The sequence below is a fragment of the Corella eumyota genome, chromosome 4 (genome assembly GCF_963082875.1).
Source record: "Corella eumyota chromosome 4, kaCorEumy4.1, whole genome shotgun sequence".
Taxonomy (NCBI): Eukaryota; Metazoa; Chordata; class Ascidiacea; order Phlebobranchia; family Corellidae; genus Corella; species Corella eumyota.
In genome coordinates this window covers 2,129,292-2,153,314 of record NC_137493.1, presented here as the reverse complement: position 1 = coordinate 2,153,314, position 24,023 = coordinate 2,129,292, and the positions used below count along the sequence as shown (strand labels likewise).

The 24,023-nt window shown below is 31.5% G+C and overlaps 2 protein-coding genes across 2 annotated transcripts; one reads left to right on the top strand and one right to left on the bottom strand.

Moving 5' to 3' along the window:
- Positions 1 to 13,478: 13,478 nt before the first annotated feature.
- Positions 13,479 to 19,170, top strand: LOC145751631 (uncharacterized). The gene is made up of 16 exons (XM_082567818.1): positions 13,479 to 13,714; positions 13,934 to 14,062; positions 14,353 to 14,459; positions 14,563 to 14,710; positions 14,949 to 15,168; positions 15,360 to 15,590; positions 15,770 to 15,894; positions 16,095 to 16,239; positions 16,428 to 16,612; positions 16,949 to 17,120; positions 17,267 to 17,387; positions 17,535 to 17,785; positions 18,020 to 18,161; positions 18,337 to 18,441; positions 18,639 to 18,826; positions 18,978 to 19,170. Exons 1-16 carry the CDS (start codon positions 13,637 to 13,639, stop codon positions 19,040 to 19,042), a joined length of 2,412 nt encoding a protein of 803 aa, XP_082423944.1. The 5' UTR covers positions 13,479 to 13,636; the 3' UTR covers positions 19,043 to 19,170.
- A 62-nt stretch (positions 19,171 to 19,232) lies between these two features.
- LOC145751632 (vacuolar protein sorting-associated protein 33A-like) lies at positions 19,233 to 24,016 on the bottom strand. Its single transcript, XM_082567819.1, has 10 exons — positions 23,877 to 24,016; positions 23,366 to 23,647; positions 23,012 to 23,233; positions 22,614 to 22,788; positions 22,060 to 22,244; positions 21,647 to 21,773; positions 21,129 to 21,334; positions 20,856 to 20,990; positions 20,209 to 20,371; positions 19,233 to 19,818 (listed from the first exon to the last, which is right to left on the bottom strand). The coding sequence occupies exons 1-10, from the start codon at positions 23,994 to 23,996 to the stop codon at positions 19,622 to 19,624; spliced, it is 1,812 nt and encodes a 603-aa protein (XP_082423945.1). The 5' UTR covers positions 23,997 to 24,016; the 3' UTR covers positions 19,233 to 19,621.
- Positions 24,017 to 24,023: the final 7 nt, after the last annotated feature.

Below are 24,023 nucleotides of genomic sequence, written 5' to 3'. Positions count from 1 at the left end.
TTACAACACTAGGTTTCGATATTTAAAAATAAATTTTATTTAAAAACACAAACAAATTAACATTTATTTTGAATTGTGAAAACTTTTTATATAAATATTTGTATAGTCTTGTTGATATTTGTAATAGCAAAATCGAATAGAACTAAAATTTATAAAAAAACGGGGTTTAGTCTCGTGCGTAGACAAGGGGAATTTGACCCTAACCACACAAAACAATCGCGCCAGGTCTTACGTCAAAAACAAAAAATCGGGAACTTAAAATTAGCGTTTCCGTGCTTTAAAAATCGTTTTAAGTTTTTTTAATTTTATTTTTGTTTTAAAATTTATATTTCCTGGTTGTGGTAACAAGTTACGTTTGCACAGCTAAGAAGCGGTTAGTTATCACTGATTATGACGTCATAACAAGACCGGCGCCATTCCGCCAACAAAATAATTATAACAAAAAACAAACAAACTAAAAATTGGGTCCCGGGTTAAATTACAATTTGCTTAAGGAGAATTTTTTATTACTCAGTTAAATAAATAAAAGTAAAACCTCACTTGGCGTTTTGACTTTAGGCTTAAATTTATTTTTAATCTTCCTTAAAAAAAACGAAACTTTTAAATGTTAACTCATGCGTAGTTTATTACCTGAACCATTTAAAATAAAAACAAACCTCTTAAATTTCTCAATTTTTACAGTGAACGAAATAAACCACTTCTAACCTATTAAAATAATCTCTCTTTGCAACATCATTTTAAAGCTATTCATGTTCTACACGCAAATAAATAACATAAAAAATAATAACAAGTGGCTGTTTCCTATATATAAAGTTGTGTTACGCTTGAATATATATATAAGTGTACTGACTTTTATTAAACAAGATTATTTTGATTTCTATACATAGAGTATCTAGCTAAACAGATTGCGGTAGCCTATATCCTTTTGGATATTTACAGAACTTTTTGTTGAACCTAAATATTTTTTTTTACACAAAAGAAAATGTACAGTTGTAAAAATAAAAATAAAAGATTTTGATTTTATAAAAATTTTGTTTTAGAAAACCCCGAATAGAGCTTAATAAAAACGCTTTTTAAACAACATGCAAATATTTTATAGTCTCTCAATCAAAAACCATTTTTCGCTCTTCTTATTGTAATATATTTAGGTCGATAAAATTACTACAGTTTAAAAAAAATTTTGTTGCAATTTGTTATACTCGTTCATGTTTTTCGAAGCATAATTTAGCAGATAAAAATTGCTTAGGCTATTTATAAATTTCTTAGTTGAGGTTAAGAAAAACTATTTTTACCCTAACTTACTTATATGTAAATGCGCCTCGTCAAACTACTATTACGTTATATAAACCTTAATAAAAAGCATCAAATCTTAATACAAAAACATACGTTTGTGCTAACCTACCAATAGTATTAAAACTTTATTAAAAATATATATTTTTGCGAGTTAATTTCATTCCCCCAAAAATATAAATATTTACAAACTTTGATAGTGCGTCATCAAAAGCGTTTAAAAACAAAACAAAAATTCTTATGTGATATTGTTTTACTTCATGGCTTTAATACGATCATTGGAAGTAAAATTAAAGTTTAAATTCCAGAGAAAAGAAATATTTATTGTATTTGTTGGTTTCACAACTTGGCCTCGACGTGTGTTTATATTTAACAATTCTACTCGATCTTTGAATCAACACACCAGCTAGGTCATCTATACTTCCAGTATTGAAGTACATTATATCTTTTTGGGTTATTTTTATTACATTGTGGTGAGTTAACTTCTTTATTGGTTTTCTTGCCCTTTTGAGTTCTATGACTCAGCATCGCATTTGTATACGTAACATTGCTTCTTTACGGTTGATAAACTTTCAGCCTCCTAAATTTTACTATTTTGAACTTCACGGTGTAAACAAATTCACAGTATAATAAGTCGTTTGTCAAATTTTAATTGATTTGTTTTAAACTGTTGCAAAACAATCATTAAAAAATCTATATAGGCCTATTGAGGCTACTAAAATAAAAATGTCCTGTAAAAAAACACTTAAAAAATACTTTTAAAAATGTAGACTTATATAATTTACATATAAAAATAAAAATTACAATCTGTAAAAAAACGAAACCAAACCTTGGTCAAAGTGAAATTTACTTAAAATAAAAATTTTAAGAAATTAAATTACCAATAATATTTTAAGTTAAATAAATAAACAATTGGGCTAAATTGCCTAATAAGTTTGGCAACTTACAAATTTAAAAAAACCAAAACCTTGTTCAACCAGGGGTAACTTTATATTTAATCCACACCTAAAATAAAAAGGGTTAAATTTATATTTAAATGTCATGTAAAATAAATTTATAAAAATGTTAGGTAATTATAAAAGGACTTCAACAAATAAAGACAATGAATTTTTAAAAAGAATATTCAAAAACAAATTTATCAAAATTTAAAACTCCCTTAAGATAACTAAAAAAAAATATTAATTTAATACAATGCCTAATTTTATTAAACTTATGTAAAAAGTAATAAAAATAAAGTATATATAATAAATGTTAAATAAATTATAAGTTACCTCATTTCTTAAAAATAAAGTTAAAGCTGAGACTGTAGTTGCTGTGAAACCTACACCAACCACAGCAATCACAGATGTTACCCAAATTGGCAAAGTTGAAGGATTTCTAATACCTTAAAGTAGGATTTAAATTATTCTGCAAAAATACTTTTAAGAAAAATAACTAATATTTTTAAGTTATTGTAACTAATCTAAAACAAATACATATTTAAAGTCATCAAATTTAAAAACATTCACGGTATAAATTTTTTCTATATTTGATTGGAAATTTACATTTGTTACTCTAAATCAGTGTCAGGTTGACTTAGGCAGTTTGAGATTTCGATTTCTTATTTATTTAAAACATTAATATATGTAAAGTTCTTACACAAAAGCGTTGTAGCATTAAATGAAAAACCGTCCAAACATGAACAAGAAACCCCGGTACCATTAAAGGTGCAGTTGGACCCAATATGGTTCCCACAAACACCATCTTGTTGACAATAATTTGGAACATCTGGACATAATTCACGAGCTTCAACACAGTTTGTTCTGGTTGTTACCTCACAAACATCACAATTGTATTGTGCTGATAAATTGTCTGTTCTCAACATAATATAACTAATCAGTATACTTTTTTAATCATGAAAGTTAATTTAATATACTAATTTTTGACTAAGCAAGTAGTAAGTTATAACTTGAATTATTTAAAAAAAAAAACAATACATAATTGATTATAACACATCTTTACATACTTGCCGTTTCTAAAAAACACAGTTCATTAAATGGACAACTTTCAAAAATGTTCAATGGTTGACACACATCTATAAGAGAAACATTTGGACAATATGTACAATTAATCCCATTCCCATAAAATAAACAATTGCATGTAAACGATCCAATTGTGTTTGAACAATTAGCATCATCACTGCAATTGTCTGTCATTAATTCACATTCATTTATGTCTGCACAGGTAAATCCATCACCCATGTAACCAGTATTACAAGAACAAGTGAATGACCCAACATTGTTCATACAGTTGGCATTACTGTCACAACCGCCATTCATTGTTGAACATTCATTCTCATCTGCACAGGTAAGTCCATCGCCAATGTAACCAGTACTACAAGAACAAGTGAATGACCCAACATTGTTCATACAGTTGGCATTACTGTCACAACCGCCATTCATTGTTGAACATTCATTTTCATCTGCACAGGTAATTCCATCGCCAATGTAACCAGTACTACAAGAACAAGTGAATGACCCAACATTGTTCATACAGTTGGCATTACTGTCACAACCGCCATTCATTGTTGAACATTCATTCTCATCTGCACAGGTAAGTCCATCGCCAATGTAACCAGTATTACAAAAACAAGTGAATGACCCAACATTGTTCATACAGTTGGCATTACTGTCACAACCGCCATTCATTGTTGAACATTCATTCTCATCTGCACAGGTAAGTCCATCGCCAATGTAACCAGTATTACAAGAACAAGTAAATGACCCAACATTGTTCATACAGTTGGCATTACTGTCACAACCGCCATTCATTGTTGAACATTCATTTTCATCTGCACAGGTAAGTCCATCGCCAATGTAACCAGTATTACAAGAACAAGTGAATGACCCAACATTGTTCATACAGTTGGCATTACTGTCACAACCGCCATTCATTGTTGAACATTCATTTTCATCTGCACAGGTAAATCCATCACCCATGTAACCAGTATTACAAGAACAAGTAAATGACCCAACATTGTTCATACAGTTGGCATTACTGTCACAACCGCCATTCATTGTTGAACATTCATTTTCATCTGTACAGGTAAATCCATCACCCATGTAACCAGTATTACAAGAACAAGTGAATGACCCAACATTGTTTATACAGTTGGCATTACTGTCACAACCGCCATTCATTGTTGAACATTCATTCTCATCTGCACAGGTAAGTCCATCGCCAATGTAACCAGTATTACAAGAACAAGTGAATGACCCAACATTGTTCATACAGTTGGCATTACTGTCACAACCGCCATTCATTGTTGAACATTCATTCTCATCTGCACAGGTAAGTCTATCGCCAATGTAACCAGTATTACAAGAACAAGTGAATGACCCAACATTGTTCATACAGTTGGCATTACTGTCACAACCGCCATTCATTGTTGAACATTCATTTTCATCTGCACAGGTGAATCCATCGCCAATGTAACCAGTATTACAAGAACAAGTAAATGACCCAACATTGTTCATACAATTGGCATTACTGTCACAACCGCCATTCATTGTTGAACATTCATTTTCATCTGCACAGGTAAATCCATCGCCAATGTAACCAGTATTACAAGAACAAGTAAATGACCCAACATTGTTCATACAGTTGGCATTACTGTCACAACCGCCATTCAATGTTGAACATTCATTTTCATCTGAACAGGTAATTCCATCGCCAATGTAACCAGTATTACAAGAACAAGTGAATGACCCAACATTGTTCATACAATTGGCATTACTGTCACAACCGCCATTCATTGTTGAACATTCATTTTCATCTGCACAGGTAAATCCATCACCCATGTAACCAGTATTACAAGAACAAGTAAATGACCCAACATTGTTCATACAGTTGGCATTACTGTCACAACCGCCATTCAATGTTGAACATTCATTTTCATCTGAACAGGTAATTCCATCGCCAATGTAACCAGTATTACAAGAACAAGTAAATGACCCAACATTGTTCATACAGTTGGCATTACTGTCACAACCGCCATTCATTGTTGAACATTCATTTTCATCTGTACAGGTAAATCCATCACCCATGTAACCAGTATTACAAGAACAAGTAAATGACCCAACATTGTTCATACAGTTGGCATTACTGTCACAACCGCCATTCAATGTTGAACATTCATTTTCATCTGAACAGGTAATTCCATCGCCAATGTAACCAGTATTACAAGAACAAGTAAATGACCCAACATTGTTCATACAGTTGGCATTACTGTCACAACCGCCATTCATTGTTGAACATTCATTCTCATCTGTACAGGTAAATCCATCACCCATGTAACCAGTATTACAAGAACAAGTAAATGACCCAACATTGTTCATACAGTTGGCATTACTGTCACAACCGCCATTCATTGTTGAACATTCATTTTCATCTGTACAGGTAAATCCATCACCCATGTAACCAGTATTACAAGAACAAGTAAATGACCCAACATTGTTCATACAGTTGGCATTACTGTCACAACCGCCATTCATTGTTGAACATTCATTTTTATCGGCACAGGTAAATCCATCACCCATGTAACCAGTATTACAAGAACAAGTAAATGACCCAACATTGTTCATACAGTTGGCATTACTGTCACAACCGCCATTCATTGTTGAACATTCATTTTCATCTGAACAGGTAATTCCATCACCCATGTAACCACTATTACAAGAACAACTGAATGACCCAACATTGTTTATACAGTTGGCATTACTGTCACAACCGCCATACATTGTTGAACATTCATTTTCATCTGCACAGGTAATTCCATCGCCAATGTAACCAGTATTACAAGAACAAGTGAATGACCCAACATTGTTCATACAGTTGGCATTACTGTCACAACCGCCATTCATTGTTGAACATTCATTTTCATCTGCACAGGTAATTCCATCGCCAATGTAACCAGTATTACAAGAACAAGTGAATGACCCAACATTGTTCATACAGTTGGCATTACTGTCACAGCCGCCATTCAATGTTGAACATTCATTTTCATCTGAACAGGTAATTCCATCGCCAATGTAACCAGTATTAAAAGAACAAGTAAATGACCCAACATTGTTCATACAGTTGGCATTACTGTCACAACCGCCATTCATTGTTGAACATTCATTTTCATCTGAACAGGTAATTCCATCACCCATGTAACCAGTATTACAAGAACAAGTGAATGACCCAACATTGTTCATACAGTTGGCATTACTGTCACAACCGCCATTCATTGTTGAACATTCATTTTCATCTGTACAGGTAAATCCATCACCCATGTAACCAGTATTACAAGAACAAGTAAATGACCCAACATTGTTCATACAGTTGGCATTACTGTCACAACCGCCATTCATTGTTGAACATTCATTTTCATCTGTACAGGTAAATCCATCACCCATGTAACCAGTATTACAAGAACAAGTAAATGACCCAACATTGTTCATACAGTTGGCATTACTGTCACAACCGCCATTCATTGTTGAACATTCATTTTCATCGGCACAGGTAAATCCATCACCCATGTAACCAGTATTACAAGAACAAGTAAATGACCCAACATTGTTCATACAGTTGGCATTACTGTCACAACCGCCATTCATTGTTGAACATTCATTTTCATCTGTACAGGTAAATCCATCACCCATGTAACCAGTATTACAAGAACAAGTAAATGACCCAACATTGTTCATACAGTTGGCATTACTGTCACAACCGCCATACATTGTTGAACATTCATTTTCATCTGCACAGGTAAATCCATCACCCATGTAACCAGTATTACAAGAACAAGTAAATGACCCAACATTGTTCATACAATTGGCATTACTGTCACAACCGCCATTCATTGTTGAACATTCATTTTCATCTGTACAGGTAAATCCATTACCCATGTAACCAGTATTACAAGAACAAGTAAATGACCCAACATTGTTCATACAGTTGGCATTACTGTCACAACCGCCATTCATTGTTGAACATTCATTTTCATCTGCACAGGTAAATCCATCACCCATGTAACCAGTAATACAAGAACAAGTGAATGACCCAACATTGTTCATACAATTGGCATTACTGTCACAACCGCCATTCATTGTTGAACATTCATTTTCATCTGCACAGGTAATTCCATCGCCAATGTAACCAGTATTACAAGAACAAGTAAATGACCCAACATTGTTCATACAGTTGGCATTACTGTCACAACCGCCATTCATTGTTGAACATTCATTTTCATCTGCACAGGTAATTCCATCGCCAATGTAACCAGTATTACAAGAACAAGTAAATGACCCAACATTGTTCATACAGTTGGCATTACTGTCACAACCGCCATTCATTGTTGAACATTCATTTTCATCTGCACAGGTAATTCCATCGCCAATGTAACCAGTATTACAAGAACAAGTAAATGACCCAACATTGTTCATACAGTTGGCATTACTGTCACAACCGCCATTCATTGTTGAACATTCATTTTCATCTGTACAGGTAAATCCATCACCCATGTAACCAGTATTACAAGAACAAGTGAATGACCCAACATTGTTCATACAGTTGGCATTACTGTCACAACCGCCATTCATTGTTGAACATTCATTTTCATCTGCACAGGTAATTCCATCGCCAATGTAACCAGTATTACAAGAACAAGTGAATGACCCAACATTGTTCATACAGTTGGCATTACTGTCACAACCGCCATTCATTGTTGAACATTCATTTTCATCTGCACAGGTAATTCCATCGCCAATGTAACCAGTATTACAAGAACAAGTGAATGACCCAACATTGTTCATACAGTTGGCATTACTGTCACAACCGCCATTCATTGTTGAACATTCATTTTCATCTGCACAGGTAATTCCATCGCCAATGTAACCAGTATTACAAGAACAAGTGAATGACCCAACATTGTTCATACAGTTGGCATTACTGTCACAACCGCCATTCATTGTTGAACATTCATTTACATCTGCACAGGTAAATCCATCGCCAATGTAACCAGTATTACAAGAACAAGTAAATGACCCAACATTGTTCATACAGTTGGCATTACTGTCACAACCGCCTTTCATTGTTGAACATTCATTTTCATCTGCACAGGTAAATCCATCACCCATGTAACCAGTATTACAAGAACAAGTGAATGACCCAACATTGTTCATACAGTTGGCATTACTGTCACAACCGCCATTCATTGTTGAACATTCATTTTCATCTGCACAGGTAAGTCCATCGCCAATGTAACCAGTATTACAAGAACAAGTAAATGACCCAACATTGTTCATACAGTTGGCATTACTGTCACAACCGCCATTCATTGTTGAACATTCATTTTCATCTGCACAGGTAATTCCATCGCCAATGTAACCAGTATTACAAGAACAAGTAAATGACCCAACATTGTTCATACAGTTGGCATTACTGTCACAACCGCCATTCATTGTTGAACATTCATTTTCATCTGTACAGGTAAATCCATCACCCATGTAACCAGTATTACAAGAACAAGTGAATGACCCAACATTGTTCATACAGTTGGCATTACTGTCACAACCGCCATTCATTGTTGAACATTCATTTTCATCTGCACAGGTAATTCCATCGCCAATGTAACCAGTATTACAAGAACAAGTGAATGACCCAACATTGTTCATACAGTTGGCATTACTGTCACAACCGCCATTCATTGTTGAACATTCATTTTCATCTGCACAGGTAATTCCATCGCCAATGTAACCAGTATTACAAGAACAAGTGAATGACCCAACATTGTTCATACAGTTGGCATTACTGTCACAACCGCCATTCATTGTTGAACATTCATTTTCATCTGCACAGGTAATTCCATCGCCAATGTAACCAGTATTACAAGAACAAGTGAATGACCCAACATTGTTCATACAGTTGGCATTACTGTCACAACCGCCATTCATTGTTGAACATTCATTTACATCTGCACAGGTAAATCCATCGCCAATGTAACCAGTATTACAAGAACAAGTAAATGACCCAACATTGTTCATACAGTTGGCATTACTGTCACAACCGCCTTTCATTGTTGAACATTCATTTTCATCTGCACAGGTAAATCCATCACCCATGTAACCAGTATTACAAGAACAAGTGAATGACCCAACATTGTTCATACAGTTGGCATTACTGTCACAACCGCCATTCATTGTTGAACATTCATTTTCATCTGCACAGGTAATTCCATCGCCAATGTAACCAGTATTACAAGAACAAGTAAATGACCCAACATTGTTCATACAGCTGGCATTACTGTCACAACCGCCATTCATTGTTGAACATTCATTCTCATCTGCACAGGTAATTCCATCGCCAATGTAACCAGTATTACAAGAACAAATATATGACCCAGCATTGTTTGTACAATTAGCAACTGGACTACAGGGATAAGTTTTATCTTCACATGGGTTTTCCTCTAAACAAAAACATTGCTTTTATTGATTCACTAACTTTTACAAAATGTATGCTTATCTAACTTAGCTTGATATAAATATATTTCTTTAAGTAGACTTTAAATTTACTAACTCGAATTTTGCATTAGATATATTTTTGTTTTAAGGCAAGCTTGCTCAGCAGTAATTTAAACTGTGATAGCGCTTGACTCAAAAGTATTACAGCATTAAAGGCTGTAAAACCAGTGTTTTAATACTAAATCATGTCATTGTTATTTTTGGGCTTTAAAGTTGTGCAATGATTATTTAAAATTATTAATTAAAAAAAAGTACCTGCAGTGCACGCCAGCATTGACTTTTGCTTGTATTGGACAACTCTGCTTGTTATTTCCCCAGTTTCTGGGTCTTCACAATAGCAAGTGTTGTCCTCTACTGAACATCGAAGGATTGTTTGAGAATTGTCTTCATCACATTGTGGCAATTTGCATTGGTCCAATGGTGTATTGTTTGCTTCACATTTTTCAATTTCACGTTGTATTACTTGATCACATGTATTACCTTAACATAAAAAAATCGATGATTTTTTTGTTAGAGAAATACACTGATTTTAATTTCTAAAATATCATTTTTGTTTTAAAATTAAAAAAAATAAATCCATAACAAGCTTTTTTTAGCATTTGGCTACTTATAAAAAGTACATTGTTAATTGCCTACAAATAAAAAAAAATAAAACCTAAATAAATTACCATTTGCCTTTGTCACTGTACTTTGCATTGCAGTTGTTGAAGTCCCTTGTCTTGCATCTCGTAACCTAGGTTTTATATAATTTAAGATTTTTCCACCAAGTGACCTTTTTCTGTGGATTTTAGGAATTGTTGCCGACCCTAAAAAAAGACCCTAAAAACACATTTTTTAAATAAAACTTTTATTATTAAATTACCTTTTCTTTAGTTCAGTAATATTGTAAATATGTTTTTCATAAAACAATTGTCATTAACATATATTGAAACTAATGCTGTATTTTTAAGTAGTAATAAAGTAATAAAACCTATCATGTTTTTTAAAATGAATGTTAGTTTTAAAACTTTATGATCTATTATTTATTTGAATTACAATCTATATTTGGATAATCTTAAAATGTAATTCAAATTCACCTCTTCAATATTGTAAACTTTCATTTCATGTTCTTGGTTGTTATATGGGTTCGGTTTATAAACTTTATCGCCAAATACGATGATGGGTCGGGGTCCGTAATATTCATTGTAATCTACATCGGGTTCCATTATAAAGTCTATGAGATACCTGTAAGACACATAGTAATTTTTACACAAAAACTTTAATCAAATATAGCACATTGTTTTTAAATATTCTACACTTTTTTGTGTAACGAGTTAATAAAGTTCAGTCTAAAAAATCATGTCCATTTAGTAATGGACAGTCATTATAAATTGTTTAAAATTTAAAAAAATTAAAATAATATTTGTTTTATTTTTTATAATGACTTTATTAAAACAAACATGTGAAAGAAAAAAAAGAAAATATTAAAAAAAAACAAGTTTAAAATCGAACCTCTGATCAATAACCTGACCCTCATATTGATGTTTATTCCATCTTTTTTGTTTAATGTAAAGAATCTTTTTGTCAGGGCTTTGGTTAAAGAATTTTCCCCCCCATGCCTATAAATTAAATACATTAAAAACAAACTTTTATTAAAAAAAAGCACATATTTACTAAACATAAAATTGCTGATGGGTTGGGGAATTTTTTTTTTGTATATATCTTTATTCTCGATGTGGAAAAGTCAAATACGCGACTTAAACATAGAGTAACACCAGTTCCTCCAACCCAGTCTCGAGTTGCCTGTGGCAGTTTGGGATATTATAGATTATAATTGCCCGATAATTATACTGCTGATTAAGTGTTGGCTCAGCAGGAGTTTATACCGTCTATAGCACCTTACTCAAGGGCACTACAGTATGAGATCAGTGGGGATTGAACCCATGACCTCATGTGTGGTGTAGCAAGCGTTCTTACCACTACACCACGCTGCCAATACTTTAATATGATTTGTACCCACAGATGCTTTTACGTTACAACAGTTAAATAAATACCGACTAAGCATTTAGCTAACATTATTACATTGAATGTGAAATAAAATTGTAAAATAAATCCTTTCATATTAACTCACCTCAAAGTTAACAATAGGTTGAGGATAAATTAAGGCGATCCACCAACTTGGAAACTCAACAGTGACTGGAAGCTTAAAGTGACTGATGTAACCTGCATGAGTTTGATTCTTCCAACCTTGTCCTTCAATCTAAAACATTACAAATCGTAAAAATAATATTTTGTTGTAGTAATAAATAAATTTAAAAAAATTTAGAATTTAAATTTTTTTAGTACAACAAAAAAGTTGTTAAAAATAATAAACAACATTAATTTTTTGTTAATTTCATTTATTTAAATGTTTAAATTTTTGTAACCATTGATATGATTTAGATAAATAAGATTAAATAAAGTTTAATAATTTTAAACATAGGGTAAAATAGTTTATTTATCCACATTAAAAACTGCTCTGCAAACTTACTAAAAACTTGGGACTAAGAATTCCCAAGCCTCTTTCTATAAAATAAACCAGTATTCCTAATACGAAATAAACTCTCATTTATATTGTAAATGTTCAATTTTTAATTCAAAACATTAGATAACACCCTTTAACAATCTTTGTGTTTCTCCAATTTTTTTCTTTTTATACATAGCCTATAACCTACATAATAGTTGAATTATTTTCAATACGAATTAACATATTCATGTTTACATTAGTTGGTTAAATAATATTTTTGTTATTAATTATGACTAAATAAAAATTGTGAACTAGTAATTGTTTTAAAAAACAATAACAAAACATTTTTTTATTATTATGCTAAGTTTTGTAAAATTCAACAAATTTATATTCGTTGCATAAAAAGGTATTGATACTTGTAAATTTTGCAGCATTATCTATAATTTTAATTTTAAAAATGCAAGTTTTGCAAACATAAAGCACTGGGCTATTATTATTAAAATTCCTAGTATGCTAATATAACTACACAATCTTATTCAAATGATTTTAGTTTTTAAATATGCTTTAAAGATATGAATTAGAAACCTTTACTTTTATATTTTTGTGATATCTTTTTATCTATTTAATTAAAAAAGGAATGTGTTGTTAAATTTAAAAAATATTTAAACCACATATTACATTAAGCATTTTAAAAATAGCGTACCATTAGTATGATTTTTAAACACAGGATCTATTGGCAAAGAATTAGATGCATTAGGTTATTTTTTATGCATTTTCTACAATTTTGCAGCGCAAAAAATTTTTTTTATATAATTTTGTTAAAATAAAAATATTAAAAGTGTAATTTTTACATTAAAACTTATATCAATTTAGAAAAAATTATTCACTTTCTTTAGAAAATCCTGCAAAAAATTTTTCGATTTTATATGCAATAAACTTTTTATTAAATATTTAACCCTTTCGCAACAGAAAAATTATTTTTTTTATTAAAATTGGTTCAGTATTAGTGATATTGGCTAATAAAGGGTTATGACGTCATAGCATATGACAATGCCCACGGCGATTCGTAACAAAATCGACGATTGGTGCACGTTATTATGGTTAGTCATAATCCAATACAGGAAAAAATCGCAATAAAATAAACCAAAAACTCGAGCTATATTGATACTTTTAAACGAAAATTTAGATTATTATTCAAACGATTAAATTGGCAAAAAGAGTTAGAAGACAAGTTTAGATTTCAGAATTTAAAACAAGGTTATAAGAGTTTATTAAATCACCTAAAGTTTTAAATACCGTCAAAGACAACATAAATAAAATGAAAATTTACTTGCTATTCGGGATTCTGTTATATTTTTTACCAGGAAACTTTGGAAATATCAACCCCGTATTTTTTGTAAGTTTGGAATACAACTAAGAGTCACTTTAACAGCCGTAAAATAATGTTATTCAATTTGAGATATATTTAAATTAACTAACTATAATAAAAAGGGAAATTTGAAATAGAGAGATTTAATTTTAACTAGCGGAAACAAAAAAGTTTTGCAATGTTTTAGACTTTGAAACATTGGAACATCGACGATATTTTTCAACGATGTTTTGTATTTTGATTTAGATTGAAGGACAAGGTTGGAAGAATCAAACTCATGCAGGTTACATCGGCCATTTCAAGCTCCCAGTCACTGTTGAGTTTCCAAGTTGGTGGATCGCCTTAATTTATCCCCAGCCTATCGTCAACTTTGAAGTAGGTTACTGTTAAGGGGGTTTATTTTATAACCTGATTATGTTAGCTGAATGCTAAGTTGGGTTTTCTTTAACTATTAAAACGCGAAAACATTTGTAGTTACAAATTATAGGAAAGTATTCCCGCTTTGGAAATGACGATTTCACAGCCTAAACAGTATCTTAAAATACTGTCTATAACCTTTAGTTGTACTTGCTTAGATTAACATTAACCAAATCACCTGCTTGTTTTACGACTTATTAGTTTCGACAAAATGTAATTAAAGTTTTTTTTGAAACATAAATCTATAGGCATGGCAAGGAACATTCTTTCACCAAAGTCCTGATAAAAAGATTCTCTATATAAAACAAACTCGATGGAATGGACACCAATATGTGGGTCAGGTTATGGATCAAAGGTAGGTTGATAATTTAAATTTGTAAGTTTCTTAATTTTTTATTTTATTAACTAAAACCAGTAAACAAAAAGCTTTTTTAACTTTAAATTTCGTTTTTACGCAGATACCTTATTGACTTTATAATGGAACCGGATGTAGATTACACTGAATATTACGGACCCCGACCCGTCATCGTATTTCGCGATAAAGTTTATAAACCGAACCCATATAACAACCATGAACATGAAATGAAAGTTTACAACGTTGGAGAGGTGAATTTAGAAATTCTATTTTTAAATTATTCAAGTATAGATTGTGATTCAAATAAATAATAAATCATAAAATTTTTAAACTTTTATCTATTCCAGAAGCTTGATATGTTGGACACTATATTATTACGTAATAATTAGACGTTGTTACAAATACATTTAAAAGTTTATTGTTTTATACAAAACAATATTATTACCCAATTAAACTTATCATTGTTACGTCATATTAAATTTATTCTAGTACATTCTTCCCGATAACTTTGAAATGTTTCCTGTTCTAACTGTTACCACGACAACGGCCCCCACAGTGTCCACCACGACCCCACGAACAAAACCCCCTGGTGCAGGGTTCTTTTGGTTCGTGCAGACGCGGTCCCCACCCCAGGCAAAACCAACTTTAACAACAAAAGTTTCGACGACAACGACATCTGAAGTGAAACGCACAAAGGCTGCGAAATTCAGTAAATTTTAACTCTTTTTGATATACTTTATAATTATATATCTTTTTTAATATTTAGTGTACTAATAAATATTAAGTTTACCATTTTAATTTACGCTATTTTTCTTTAATTAGTTTTAACTAAGTTAAAGTGAACCAGAGGCTTGCGGACTGTTAATTATTTAATTTTTAATCTTTTTTTAAAACTTTCAGCTCCATCATGTAGTCGAGTAAAAGAACGACTAACCTCGGTATGCGAAGCCGCAGGAAAGCCGTTAAAACGATGCAACATTCCACAATGTAATAAGAATAACCCAAGAAGATATAATGTACTTCAATGTTGGAGGTATAGAGGATCTTGCTGGTGTGTTGATTCGAGAACTGGTGTGAGATCGAGTAAAATTGTTAAATATAAACATTCGTCAAGGCTAAGATGTGATATTGGTAAGCTTAAAAAAAATTTCTATAACCTTAAGACATAAATGTCAAACACCATTTACCCAGTAACTTTATTTCCAGGTATACTTACTAGATTAAAAGCTATAACAAAAAATTTAACTTAAATATTTGCTCAAGTTATTAGTCTTTTTCTTTGTTACGTAACTATGACGTCATTGTTTCAGGCAAACTTGTGACGAAAGCAACAACAACCACGACGATGAAAACGCCAGTGACGGCGCAGTTTTCGGGTGGTGCCCCGCAGGCAAAACCACTTTTTACACCACGAAATAGTTACAACTATAACCTGGTAACTTGTTAGGGTATAAAACAAAGTTGTTGTGGGTTTAAGTTGCATTTGTAAATAACTATACAAATAGGGTCACAAATAAAGAAAACATTCTGATTTAACACCAAGTTTAGATTACAACATAAAGCTCTTTATAACATTGACCTTCATTTTTAACCTGTAAAGTTCCTTTCGTTTATACGTTTTGTTTTTACTCAAAGCTAATTCACAATTCGTTGTTGTTCTACGAAGCACAAAGATCGGGGAATGCTGGAACGAACGGTAGAATATACTGGAAAACAAACTCTCATATGCATGATGGTCAAGAATGTGGAGGAGTTGATCTACAAGGAGGATATTACGTTTGTAAGTTTTAACATAGAGATGTCTAAGTATATGTAGTTGGTTGCAAATGTAGCACAGTCGAAACTGTTGTAAAAATATCATTAACAATGAAAATTTTGCTTGCTTGGACGAATTTCAAGTAAAAGACATAATTCTTTTATACAAAATAAACACATCATGAGGAATGTTTTATGTTTATTTGTTTTTAGCTGGGGACTATATCAAATTTGGCTTCCCAACTGCATCTGCAATGACTGTCCTGGCTTGGGGTTTTCTTGAGTTTCCAGATGCTTATAAGTCAGCTTGGGAGACAACGTTTCTTACACGTGCTCTTAAGTGGGGAGCCGATTACTTTATGAAAGCTCATGTTTCTAAGTACAAGTTAGTTGGAATGGTAAGTTGTCTGTGAAGGCGGTTATGCAAACTGCGATATGTCTAATACGGATTACCGGTTAACAACATTATCAATCAGGCAAGATTTGGTTTGCTTGGTCGAATATTTAAATACCTCAAGTGAAATACCTTATGTATATTTTCTATGCTGGTTGTATAGATGTGGAGCCAAAAAGTTTCTAATTTTAAAACAAACATAACACGTATTTGCAAATTTAAAAAACTTTTGCCATTAGAAGACAACTTTGTAGATGTTTTGTCCATCTTGTACGCTCTATAAGAATTTAAATTTAGGCTTAAAATGCATCTTATTTTAACAAACTTTGAACAATCTTAGGTTGGAAATCCTGATGTCGAAAATACTTTCTGGTCGCGACCTGATGAAATGAATGTACCTCGACCTTGCTTTAGTATAACTGACAAAAACCCGGGCTCGGATCTTGCTGGTGAGACAGCAGCAGCTTTGGCAGCAACAGCTAAAGTGTTGATCGCTACAAATGTCAGCAGAGGTAAATGATGTACTTCATGAAAACTAACATTTTTTACATTTCTTCAAATATAACTAAAGTTGTAGGGCCAACTTTTAAATAAAAAATATATTTAAATTTAATTTTCTTGTTTTGTTTCTAAAATAGCATCACAATTATTTATTTAGATGATCCGTACGTAGTCGAATTACTACGTCACGCGAAAGAGTTGTACGAATTCGCTACAAGATATCGCAGCGTTTATTCCAGCTCAATCAGAGAAGTGATTCCATATTACGCTTCAAGCAGGTAAAAGTTTAACCTTATTGCTTTTTTAAATGTCTAGTTTCCTCCCAGTGTAGTTAGAAGATGACTTACCAACACATTGTCTCTATTAAACACTTTAAAAATCATTTTTGAATCATAAAATCAAAGTTTTGATTATTTTTTTAAAAGCTACCACGACGAGCTAGCTTGGGCGGCATTGTGGTTATATGACGTCACAAATGAACACCGCTACTTAGCGGATGCCGGAGGATTCTATGAGAAGCATAACTTAAAATCGCCGCAATCGGAGTTCTCCTGGGACTCGAAAACCGTCGGAGTTCAGGTTCTAATGGCAAAGTTTGCACAAAGGAATGGTGCAACACAACCAGCACAGGAGTACCTTAAACCTGTTACTTCTTTTTGCGAATACAACTTACCAGGCAGGTTTAAATATTGTTAGTGTGTAGACGATGTGAAAACTTTAACGTTGTTTAAAGTGTTGGTTTTTTAATTATACTGGCACTTTTCAGACTTGCACAAAGATGCCATAATTTTACATTAAGTAGTTTTCAAGATATAAAAGTTTGACAAAAAGGAAAACTTTTGACCTTAATTTGAACACTTGCGTTGTATTGAAAATTTATTAAACTGAGAACCCTTGATTTTTACTACAGGAGGAGGTGCTGAGTACACACCGCAAGGTTTGTTGTTTACAAACGAATGGGGGACGACAAGATATGCTTGCAACGCTGCATTTGTGTGTTTGGTTGCCTCGACCTTACCCCAAACCCCCGATGATAGAAAAATAGCATGGAGGTAGAATAATAACTTTGTACAATACAAACTCTTCAAAAAAAAAATCGTTTAGATAATAATATCTGGCATCTTTTTGGGTGATACCATTCTGGTAGCTTTAAGATAATATGATTGGACATTGGATAGCAGTTAACTATTTTCATAAATATATATGACAAACAATCTTTTATTACAGGGAATTTGCGGAGAGTCAAATAGATTATATTCTTGGCAAAACCGGAAAAAGTTTTGTGATTGGATACGGAACCAAATATCCCAAGAGACCTCATCACAGAATGAGGTAAAACAGCAAATCTCTATACTTTTGAAGTATTTTGGGGATAATTTTTAAAGAATTTTCGTCAAATTAATGGAAATATTATTATTTTTAAGGGGGGTTTATAAACAATGTGATTTAATCATAACGAAAATAATTTTAGTATTCTTCAATAGAATGGGTAAATTTTTTACGCAAAACTTGTTAATTTTTATTTTTAGTTCATGCCCGTTAGACGGTCGATGCGAATGGGATGTTTTTGAATCAGATTCATCCAATCCACAGATTTTATACGGAGCCTTGGTCGGAGGTCCGGATAACTTGGATCAGTGGCAGGACGATCGGTCAAATTTTAGGAGCAATGGAGTTGGGCTCGATTACAATGCGGGAATGCAAGGGGTAGTTGCAGGTAAAAATAATAAAATAGGTAGATCGTCGAATCTATATGCATGTCCCTTTCTAGCAAGAATTTTAGGTTAAACTAAGGTTCAAAATAATATTTAAACAAGACTTTTTATAGTCCAGTGAAGGAGTTTTGACTCTTTATCATTTTTTTGCAGGTTTGCGCCATTTTCAACTGGAGTATAAGAACTGGTTAACATACAGAGCAAGAACAGCTGGCTAAAAGTGTTTCTGTTTTATAATAACGTGTTTGTGTAATGTAAATTAGTTCAAAATACTTAATGCTTATATACAAGGTGCTGTAAAGTAAATTGTAAAGGTGCAACTACAAATAAAATTCTAAAAAGTGTTCTACAGAATGTCTAAAAAAAAAAACAAAAATAAAGAGAAAATAAATTTTAATTGACTGCAGAAATTAAAACAAAATATTGCACAGAAAAATAAACAAAAATCAAAAAAAATTCGAAACAAAAACTAAAAAAGATGAAAATTTGTATAATAAGAATATTACTTTGTTGTTTAGAAATAAGTTAAAGTTGTAAATGGATTTAAATTTTAATTCATTATGAAATATAGATTATATATTTTAATTAGATTAGGATGGTTAAAAGTGTGTATAAATATATATAGTAATCACACTTTTTAATTTACTTAATTCATTTTAACCATATCAAGCCATTTTGTTTAGTGTACGTTATCACTTTATAAACTTAATGTTATTAAGACATTTTGCTATTTTAACACTTGCTAGCATACGTTGGTTAAGTAGAGTTATACAAATTAAAATCAAACATCAAACCTATTATGATTCTTCTATCATCATTTTAATCAAAGATGTTCCGTTTATCATGTTAGTTGTTGCGGCAACATATTCAAATCCATTCTTAAGCGAGGATAAATATCGGAGTGCTGACATCTCGGCATAAGTCATGCCACCGATAAAATAAACAAGCGTGACTGTGCTTGATGAGTTACTATCTCCACTCAAGCTGCCTTGCCCTATTACATGATAAAACATATTTAAAATCAAAACAAGTCAAAAAAAATTGTTAAATTTAACATTAGCAAATTTGGACTTAATTTAGTAAAGCCTTGAAATTTGAAAAAAAAGTCAGTACAGATTTTTATCTTATTTTATTGTAAACAACAAAGTTTACATTATACCATCAACCAAATATACTTATTTTTTTATAAATTTTAAACTATAATATGATATATCTTGTCTTACATATTAATATGTCAAAACCTAATGTATTTATACTGAGTTAATAATTTTTAAACTGTAAAATCAAACTATAGAATATTATCTTGTATTTACCTATGTTAAAACCAAGTACATATTTGATTATCTATTAACACAAAGCCTTAAAAATTAATTATGAAGCTTACATTTGGTCTTTGGTTTAACTTGTTGAATTCCATGAACAGTTGGTCCAGGCAATATTTTAAGAACTTCGTCGATGCTTCTCCATCCCGGATGGGATAGGATTTGAACCAACCTTATACTAAGAGGGGCATACCCACTATGAACATATGCTATATCTTGTGGGTCCTACAAAAATTAATCAAAAATGTGATATTCAGAAGAGCTACAAAAAAATACCATGTAATGATGGATTAATTAATGCTAATTAAGTGACCGCCCTATGGGCTACATTTAATTCATTTAAAATAAAAAAAAAATACCCGGCAGCAAGGTGAAGTAGTAAGAACACTTGCTACACCACACATGAAGTCGTGAGTTCAATCCTCACTGCTCTCATGCTGTAACGCCCTTGAGTAAAGCACTCGAAACGGTATGAACTCCTGCTGAGCCAGCATTTAATCAGCAGCATAATTAATGTGCAATTATAATCTATAATATCCCAAACTGCCACAGGCAACTCGAGACTGGGTCGGAGTAACTGATGTTACTCTATGTTTAAGTCGCGCATTCGACTTTTCCACATCAAGAATAAGAATATATACAAAAAAAAAACATGTATTTATATACACTTCTACCATTACGCTTGTTATATATAGATTAGTGCTTTTACCTTTTCGTTAATATCCTCTACAATTAAATTTAATGATTTTCTTATAGTATTATAATTCCAAGGTCCATTGTTGGTGCGAATTAAACCACATCGCTCTAACTTGTGTAATGAGATTAAATGCTTGTAACCATAACTCTAAAAAAAACATTGTGTTAGTTAAAATACAAAAATAATTTGGTTTTAGAATAAAAACAATAAAAAAAATGCGCTGTGCTTAAAAAATACTATAATTTATTTTTAACATAAAATCATGAAAAAAATAATATTTTTTACCTGTAAAATTTCTCTTTTATAATACTCCAAAACTTTTTGTTTTAGACCGTTGTTGGTTAAACTTTGTAAACAAAGAAGTCTGAAGACTTGGGTGATGGGACGTTGACGAAATATACTTTCCTCTAAAAAGGGATTAATTTTATCTGTTCCAACTCCATTTAGAAATTCTTGTTGAGTTGATAAATTCTCAAGGAAATCATCTCCGTCTAAATTAAGTAATAAATTTAACTAATATGTATAATCACAAGACTTTTGACTAAAACATATGTTAACATAAGTCCTTTAAAAACCACTAGTTGGCATTTTATTTGTCGTAATATGGGCACCAACCACTGGCCACAACTAATATTTCACAAACAGCAGTTTTAAATATTTTATAGGCCTATAAATTGGACATACATATATCGTACAGTAAGCTCCATTATATACAGTTGTAATGTTTGCCTTGTATATAAATTACCAAGTGTTTTTAGTCATAGAATTGTTAAATATTTTGTCATTTTTATACATAAACATACCTGTAAATTCTTTAATTAACTCAGCTATACTTGTGTGAATAGAAAGAACACTCTTTGATTGTTGCATTTGTGGCATATGTGAAACAAATTGTCTCATTTCACCAACTGTTTTGGCTGAATGTCGCGCCTGTAAAAAAATAAAATATTATTTCTTGTTTTTAAGCCAACATTTAAAATAATACAAAATAATAACACAATGAAGAATCTCCCTAAATTAGATCCAATATTTAGTTAAGAGCATTATGTTTAAAGTTTTTATGCATAATTTTACAGTAATTCTAACATGGTCAGCAGTTTAACCTAAAAACAAAGTGAAAATTTAAGCAACATTTCCTTATACACCCACTGTAAAAGTAACACAGATAAAAAAATAAAATATTTAAAAATTAGGTTAACAAAAAAATGATAAAAACCTCATATTTTTCAGATATATCTTTAGCATGTTTCTTTAATGTGGGTCCAACAGCATTAAAGTTTTTGTCTCTTAAACCCTGGTACAACTCATCCTTCGATGATAAAAGAACTTTTTTCTTTTCGTTAGTAAGGTCGTCAGATTTTGAAGTTTGAGAGAAATTCTCAGGCGGAAAAGAAGCAGTTACTATGAATTTAATTTTAATTTATTATTCATATAGTTATTACATATACAGTGGTAGTATTTATATATTTATATTTTAAATCAAAATTTGATTTGCATTATTTTTTGCTCCAAAATCTGTTTCAATTCGTTTCATTTTTACAATATATTTTAATAATTTATTGCTGTATATATATAAATGACAGTCATCAAACAAAATAAATTATGAAAAGCAATATTATATTATTGCTTTATTAAAGGTATATTATACTTGCTAAAAATATTAAAATTTCAGCAATAAATTTTGGTTGACTAACCATTGAAAATAGCTACAAAATTTCAATGTCAAAATAAGCAAAAATTTTACATTGTACCAAAAATAACTTAACTTACTATTTTTTATTCCATAAGCTTCATCGATTAATCCTTCAAATGTTAACTGTGTAACCATTGGAGTTATTAGGTCCACTGACCTGTCAATCACCACCAACCTATCAATCAAACTAATCTCCTCCTCCGAATTATCACCAGACTCCGCCCACATTTTCTGAACCAATCCACAAACACTCTAGAAAGAAGATAATTGTTTAAAACAGTTAAGGAGAAATTTTTGTACTTAAATTTATAAAAAAAAACAAAAATAATGACAAATTAAAGTATATAATTAGGATAATTTTTGCAAAAGCTTATGTCATTACATATCAAAAAAATGTCATAAATAATAACTTTATATGCCATATTATATAACATTTTACGTAAACATAAAATTAAATAGGTCTAGTTAAATTAACCTTGGCACATTTTCCCTTCCCATACAGCATGGGTATAACCCCAAATTGTTTTTGAATAGTAGTAATAGCTTTGGCAGCCAAATAAACAGAAGTCCCATCGCCATCAATGTTCAAATCTAAGAAGGAATTATGATTTTCCATCGATAGAATGTCACTGTCCAATGCAATTACATCAAGACGATATTCTACAACATTCGATAAGGAACCAAACACGCCAAGTTCCTAAAAAAATTCAAAAGTTTATCATAAGGTTGTTTAAAAAAAGGTATTTGTATTTTTTTACTACTGTGATATGAATATAACAATAAAAAATAAACGTTACTAGTTTCTAAAATAAATGTTGTTGAAACCAACCTCAAGCTTTTGTGTGCACAAAAAACTCTTCCAAGGAACAAAGAAAATGTGATACTCTCTTCTCCCAAACCCATCCCCTTTCTCCTCCTCCTTAATATTAATTGCAACTTGCTCCATTAAGGAAGGAACAGGCCGACACATGAACACGATGTGTTGAACATTTGACTTTGGTAGTCGAGTTGGTCTAAGTGGGAACATTCGATCAACTTCATATTCTTTAAGTAATGAATATTCAGCAATCAAACCAAATTGTTCAGTTAGTTCTGGGTCCCATACAAGTGCCTAAATAAATATGTTCAAGTTATTTAAAAAGCTTAATAACATTAGCAAAAATTGCCAATCTTAAAAAAAGGTAATTTGCAACTTCTTCAGCAAAAAAAAATTTTGAATGTTGAAATTTAAATAAGTATTTTTTAACATAAGCCAGTAGAAATAACAAAAATACATATAAAGCTATTAATCCTTATTAAATAACATAGTTTTAACTTGAATATTTGACTTAAATATTAACCTTGCTTCCAGGGCACAGATCCAACAATCTCAACAATTCTTTTCTTGAATCTTCTCTAATTAACCCGATATTTACAGGTCCTGTTGAAAGATGGGCAGCTCCATTACTTAAACCAGACATTTTTGTTTGTTTAAAACAACTTAAGTA

Excerpts from the sequence above, each read along its gene's own strand:
- LOC145751632 (XM_082567819.1), bottom strand. The coding sequence starts at position 23,996 with ATGTCTGGTTTAAGTAATGGAGCTGCCCATCTTTCAACAGGACCTGTA. Across the intron at positions 21,774-22,059 it reads ATATATCTGAAAAATATGAG|GCGCGACATTCAGCCAAAAC; the intron begins GTTTTTATCATT and ends ATTTTTTTACAG. Across the intron at positions 20,372-20,855 it reads TAGAGGATATTAACGAAAAG|GACCCACAAGATATAGCATA; the intron begins GTAAAAGCACTA and ends TAATTTTTGTAG.
- LOC145751631 (XM_082567818.1), top strand. The coding sequence starts at position 13,637 with ATGAAAATTTACTTGCTATTCGGGATTCTGTTATATTTTTTACCAGGA. Across the intron at positions 17,121-17,266 it reads CGCTACAAATGTCAGCAGAG|ATGATCCGTACGTAGTCGAA; the intron begins GTAAATGATGTA and ends TTATTTATTTAG. Across the intron at positions 17,786-18,019 it reads TTGCGAATACAACTTACCAG|GAGGAGGTGCTGAGTACACA; the intron begins GCAGGTTTAAAT and ends TTTTTACTACAG.